Source organism: Eriocheir sinensis, chromosome 43, assembly GCF_024679095.1.
Source record: "Eriocheir sinensis breed Jianghai 21 chromosome 43, ASM2467909v1, whole genome shotgun sequence".
NCBI lineage: Eukaryota > Metazoa > Arthropoda > Malacostraca > Decapoda > Varunidae > Eriocheir > Eriocheir sinensis.
In genome coordinates this window covers 14745627-14752687 of record NC_066551.1, presented here as the reverse complement: position 1 = coordinate 14752687, position 7061 = coordinate 14745627, and the positions used below count along the sequence as shown (strand labels likewise).

Here is a 7061-nt window from a genome sequence, read left to right as displayed (position 1 = left end):
ACGCGTGTCGCTCGTCATTGACTGCTGCAAATAAGTGTCGCTGGTCACTGACAGCTCGTACCTACCTCCCATGGTCTGTCTACCTATACATGGCCTGAGACCGTGGTTTGGATCTTTATTTAAAATAACTATCACCATGTGTTCCTTTTGAAACCACTTGTAGGCTGTAACACAAGTGCAGCCTCCTGTAGCATATTGGAGAAGCTACACCTGTGTAGATAGCCTAAAAATGCTACTAGATTTTTGCTAAAGCACAACGAATAGACAATGTTCTTTTTTCTAAGAACTTGTAGCCCGTAACCAATTGGAGCATGTCGGAGAAGCTGTTCTTGTGTAGGCAGCCTAAGAATGAGTTTATTTTTATATTTTAGATGAAGCAACACGAAGAGATAATTATTATTTATATAACCACTTGTAGGCCCAAGTGGTTGACCAGTGGTGGCGGCTGGCTGCCTGGTGGTGGTGGTTGCTGGTTAACTGGTCGTAGTTGTGGTGGTGGTGTGGTTGGCTTACTGACTGATGTAGGACAAGTGTAACCTAAACTCAGTAACCTGTATAAAATGTGATTGTAAATACATAATTGACCTTCCCTTGTTCTTTGTAAATCGAATTTTTTTTTTAGTTTAGGCCTTTTCTTGAGATAATTAATGCCATTTATAGAAGCTCGACATGATATTTACCCTCCGCCGAGTAATGTAGCTACTGCTACTACGACTACTTATAATAATAATAATGATTATGATGAAAATAATAATAATTATTATTATAATAATAACAAAATAATAATAATGATGATAATAATAATAATAATAATAATAATAATAATAATAATAATAATAATAACAATAATAACAATAATAATAATAATAATAATAATAATAATAATAATAATAATAATAATAATAACAACAATAAATAATAATAATAATAATAATAATAATAATAATAATAATAATAATAATAATAATAATAATAATAATAATAGTAATAATGATTGGGGAAATTTTAAACGCAATGATAACAGCAATGTCGATAATACATTTTTTTTTCTCTTTTACGTTTCGGCCTATGGCGCTGGTAGGCTTTCTTGGTGGGGCCTGATGGCCGTGCCCACCCCGTTATATTGCAGGCAAGTGTTTATAGTTGCGTCATCTTGCTTGGCTCTTCAAGTCACCCGGAGCTGATCTTTGATCCTCTCTTTTACTACTACTACTACTATTACTGCTACTACTACTACTACTTCTACTACTACTACTACTACCACTACTACTACTACTACTACTACTACTACTACTACGTAATACTAATACTAATACTAGTAATAATAGAAATATAATGGTAGTAATTACATTTCCCACACGCATTAGCTTTTCCTACATGTCCTCCCTCTGCTGTCTTCCTTTCCACTTCCATTGACCCTCACTATCCTTTTTCTACCCCCTCATCCATACAACCGCTTTCTATCTTATCCCAAACCCCTCCCCATCCTTTTCTGCTTCCCCCTCTCTCTCCCCCCATTCTCTACTTTCGCCCACCATGTATCTCAGTCTATAGCTAAACCTCGCATCCGCAACAGCCGTCCCCCAACACTGTCCGGTATACACAAGCCCCCAAAGAACATAGCCTACACAGTGTTATAACATCATTGCTTTGAAAAATGTATGTGAAATAATTGCAACTGTACATCCACACAGTGCACAGAAGATACAGCTTAAGCTAGAAACAAATTTATATAAAACTTGTGTGAAATGAAAAAAGAAAACATATACCAAAGGCATAAAGAAACATCCTCCACTCCAAGAATATACTGACGTGCAGCATTAAATCATATCCCCATAGAAAAGAGCCGTTGCTAAGGCGTATACTGCTCCTACCACGATATATTGTATGCACAGGAAATTGAAACGTGCATATATCAGCTTGTATCATGATGTGAATACGAAACCCAGAACAAGTTGAAAAGAAGAAAAGGAGAGAGAGAGAGAGAGAGAGAGAGAGAGAGAGAGAGAGAGAGAGAGAGAGAATGAGTAGTCCAGATCAACCATGGTACACTCTCCTTCAGTTGCCCATGGACGAATCCTCCGACTTACTCTACGATCCCCACACTTCCCAAGAATCCATTGAACAATCATCCCTCTGTACTGGTGCTCCTCTGAATTCGGAAGTGGCACTCTTGTCGTCAGGCGAGTTCGAGAGCAGCGTTATCAGTGCTTATAATCCTCTTGTGTTAGAAGCCGAAAACAATGCCCCAAGTACGTCCCTAAGAATCGCCTTTTTTCAAGAGAACGAGGCTTTGGTCTCTGGGGTAACGGAGAATGACGTGGTGGAAGAGTTACCAAGTGAAGGCATGAGTGAAAACGGAGCTAGTGGCATTATTGTCACGAATACCAGTAGACCGAAGCAGCACACCGAGGGAACTCACAGGCCTACAATAAAAAATGTTAAAGGTATTCTAAATTCAGAGGTAAGATATACCAGTCCCACAACCAGTACCACCCATGTCACCATCACCAGCAAGAATATCAACAACAGCAGCAACACCAACAAAAACAACAGCAACAGCTCCAAAAACAGCGATAATAATAAAAAAGCTAACAATCATAATAAAAGCAATATTAATAATAATAAGATAAATATTGATAACAGTAAAAGCACCACACCAACTACCACTGTGACCACTACAACCACCACTACCAATAACAACAGCATTAACAATAATAACAGTAATAATAATAACAGTGACAGTAACCAGAGTTGTGCAACAAAAGATAAGGTTTTCGAAGATGCTAAGGGAAACGCCATCCTACCCATCTCAACGGCCTCAATCATCACCAGTCTTCCATCACCACAACCAGGCATGACCAACACCACCGTTCCCCAGTTCATGCAAGTATGGACACTTTCAGACCAAGCCATTCCAGATACACCAGAGACCACTTATAGACCTGTGGATCAGCAATCACTGCAAGAACAAGAAGCAACTGTCAAGCCTGTTATCTGCTACCCATTATCTCCCTATGGTGGGGGCATAATAGATTCCAGGACCTTGCCTTTCCAGGATAGTGTCACTGGGATCCATGAGATAGATTCCAGATCCCTTGTAAGGAGCAGAATGGACTCAAGACGAATTCCAATCCATGACCTCAGCACAGAAAACTCAGAGAACTATCCCGCTTCATCCCATGGTAATAATAATAGTAATAGTAATAGTAATAATAAAAATAATAATAATAATAATAATAATAATAATAATAATAATGATAATAGATTGAGAAGGGAAACATGCCAAGGGATGGGCACAGATGAGACTGAATTTGCCATTATGCCTGAATCTATAAGAGGGCTGGTTAGCCTAACCACACAAACATACACAACAACAGAAGTGGAGGAGGCTCATTTTGAAAATCTTCAAGACCCACAGATGTACAAGGAAAAAAGTGCTCAAAGGGAATTTTTTGAATACGTGGAAAGAGAGACGATACAGCTTCACGAAGGACATTACTCAGAATATGGAATTCAGAGGGACCTTTATGCGCACGAAGAACCACTCAACCACTATCTCATGAAGCCACAAGAACACAGCGAACAGGTTTATGCAGAACAGCAAACTCAAGGATCTTACTTCTACAATCAAAATTACCTGTGCTCCTCAAGAGATATCCCGTTCTTTATCAAGGAGGAGAAAAATGGAGGAAGGGGACCAGAAAGAGAAGAACGAGGAAGTGGTGATCAAAGTCAAGGAGGAGTTATCAGTTGTGGTACTGGTGGGGAAGGAGGAGAAGGAGGAGGAGAAGCAGAGGGAGGAGGTGGAGGAGAAGAAGAGCTTGGTGGAGGAAGTGGAGGCTGGATACAGGATGAAAATTGTGGAGAAAATTATTGGACTTTATCTCCAAGGTAAGCCCCCCCCCCCCCCCCTCTCTCTCTCTCTCTCTCTCTCTCTCTCTCTCTCTCTCTCTCTCTCTCTCTCTCTCTCATTTTTTGGTCCATTTTTGTTTCTCCGTCAGTCACCTTTCCTTTTTGATGGAGAATAACACATATAGCGTTCCAAGTCAAGTTTTAAGTGACCTTGCCATATTATATCCTTGGTATATTGTTAATGAGACAACATTTCGAGATAAACAAGTGAATAATATTTATTTCCCTAAATCATTATAATGTAATGAAAAATAACACCCCGGCAACATTACTACAAACTTACGAGATTTAAATCTCGGAAATTTGAAAATGGTCGTATTTCCGAAACCTAATGTCCGTAATGTTTGTATCTCGCACATATTTGTACCTTACACATGTTTGTATCTCACATGTTATTGCAGTGCGGTGAAGCAACGTAAAAATCAAAATCCTACAATAACTACTTCCTAAACTTTCATCATCTCGGAAACCCCCGGGGCCGCGGAACGGGACCACTCGTCGCTCATGCTGCATTTCTTTAGTGTTTTGTGCCTTTCCTGGTATATTTCGTTATATCTCAGAGCTGGGGATCATTAGAAGGCCGTTTCATAAGACAGGGGTTTTGATTAACCAATTGTGGGCAATTTTCTATCCTTCACGATGAATCCTTACCATACACTGAGGTAGGAATAGGTAGAGGCGGCATGGGGATTAAGCACTTGGGAGGTCAAAGTGAGGCAGGCCACCCGACCTGACTCGATCAATATGGTGGACACCCCTTTGACAGCTGTTTGATAAATCCGCGTGGTTCCGCCGACCAGGCGAGCGTGCTAGCTTGCAAACACAGATCAATGTGTGTGTGTGTATATATATATATATATATATATATATATATATATATATATATATATATATATATATATATATATATATATATATATATATATATATATATATATATATATATATATATATATATATATATATATATATATATATTTATATATATATATATATATATATATATATATATATATATATATCTATATATATCTATATATCTATCTATCTATCTATCTATCTATATATATATATATATATATATATATATATATATATATATATATATATATATATATATATATATATATATATATATATATATATATATACACACACACACACACACACAATTATCTTTATTTCTTTTTCACATAAAAGGATATAGAAACAACCGTTCATATATTTGAGACTTTCTATAGCAACAAATTCTAAACACACTTCATTCATATACCACTAAACAGTAGTAACTTATTCATAGCAGTCCTACTCCTGACATGTTTTAAGGCAATATTCCTTGCTGTAAATTGCTTTCCTGTTTAGGAATACCTTACCTGTAAATATGTTTCTGCGACTGCCTTGATGAGTAGCACACGGTGGTTGTGCAGAGTGTTACTGGCAGACATATGCCTTTCTAAGATGGAAATGACAGCTTTGTCTTGTAATGTGGATAATTCTTGAATAACAAGGGCCTGACATGCATAGGTGGATAATTTTGAGGCTCCTTTCAACTCGCTGCTTTTCAACACCTTAATGGGCATATCCATGGGTGATTCTAGATGACCTCACCCTTAATACCTTTATGGGCGCACCCATGGACGTACTAAGGGCTTAATAACAACATGGGCACAGCAAAGCGTGTAGGTGCTGCCATGACCTGTTGACTGGACCAATATGGCCGTTTGACAGTTTTCCTGCTTCACCTGAGCCTTGTCCCGCCGACTCTACCTATCCTACCTCAATATTACCATACGTCACCTACTACACAGGTCTCGTCCTGCTTTAAATACAGGGCTGTGAAAGAGTTGCTAAATTTCACAACATGGTAAAACTGGGCCCAGGCGTTGCCTAACACACTAAAATCAAGCCTATTCCACGATTTTAGAACCGCATTCCGGACGGTAGGTGCTTCGGGAAATCCGTCCCTTTTCAATTTAAGTCCTCATAGACGAGCACACACAAAAAAAATCTTTACGATGATAGTACTTCTAATGCATTTCTAGATAGTTACATATGTGTTTTATACAAGTTTTCTATTAAGACATTAGTCGAAAACCATGAGTCTACCCTTAACTGTGATGAAACATATCTAAACAAATACACTAAAGTTACATATTATAATAGACAAAATACCACACAACTACACACCACAGGTAGTGGTTCACCAACCCGGTCACTCCTTGTACCTGATTGCTCGTTCCTAAAATATACCTAGATAATTTATCCCACCACACTGCCAAAGTATTATAGTGGAGCAAAATGATATTACCACACTTTTGCACCGTGGTTATTGAATTAGGGTTCGCGCCCCGTAGGAGAGCGTTATAATTTTTCAGGGAGAGCACGATTCTAACAAGATCGTACATGGGCTTGGATGAATTCATGAAAACTGGTAAATTATTGCTTTTAAGTATTTTTTTATAGTCTAGTTAGGCTTACCATTGTTGATAAACTTTGGAGGTAATTTTATCTATATATGCAAGGGAGGCGTGGAAGGACATATTTCTAGAGAGGGCGTGGTAGTAAATCGTTAAAAAAACTCTGCTCTAGCACCATTTAAAATTAAAGTATTCTCTATATAAAGAATGATTCGTAGCGCAACATTTTTATCTACTCCTGCCCTCTATACTGGCATTCGGTAATATTCGTGGCTGAGTTTGTACTTCCTACCACCCCACTTGGCAGAAGGCACTCGTGGTGGCGTCATTGTAAATCTAAGGACACAGTGAGCCTTGAGTGAGAACTGGGAATTTGGTGAATAATGATTGCGTTATGAAGGAAAGGAAAATGGAAGACGCCGACTTCTAAAAAAGTACTGTATATTCCCGCTTTTAATGAAAGGACATTCTGATGAGCACCAGTAGAGAAAAAAAAATCATTTTACCGGCAGGATGCGCAAAACTAGAAAATTTAATTGGTCCGGCATCGTCACCATTTGATGAGTACCTCACAATCATTATTATTAAAGAAAAAAATAAATACAGGAAGTTGAGATTGATAATGATCAATAAAGGCCTTTTCAAATTTTGAAAGACAGTTATTTAAAGCATGATATATATATATATATATATATATATATATATATATATATATATATATATATATAT

General features: G+C 37.7%; 1 protein-coding gene across 3 annotated transcripts in view; it reads left to right on the top strand.

Moving 5' to 3' along the window:
• Positions 1 to 1541: 1541 nt before the first annotated feature.
• The window catches only part of LOC126980192 (nuclear hormone receptor HR96-like), a gene marked incomplete in the record, with an annotated part of 172268 nt that continues 166748 nt past the window's right edge, over positions 1542 to 7061 (top strand). Inside the window, 1 exon segment of one of the 3 annotated variants that reach the window (XR_007732970.1) lies at positions 1542 to 3894. Coding sequence is in view for 2 of the 3 variants with exons in the window: in XM_050829816.1 (XP_050685773.1) it covers positions 2024 to 3894 (1871 nt within the window). 3 annotated transcript variants of the gene reach the window in all.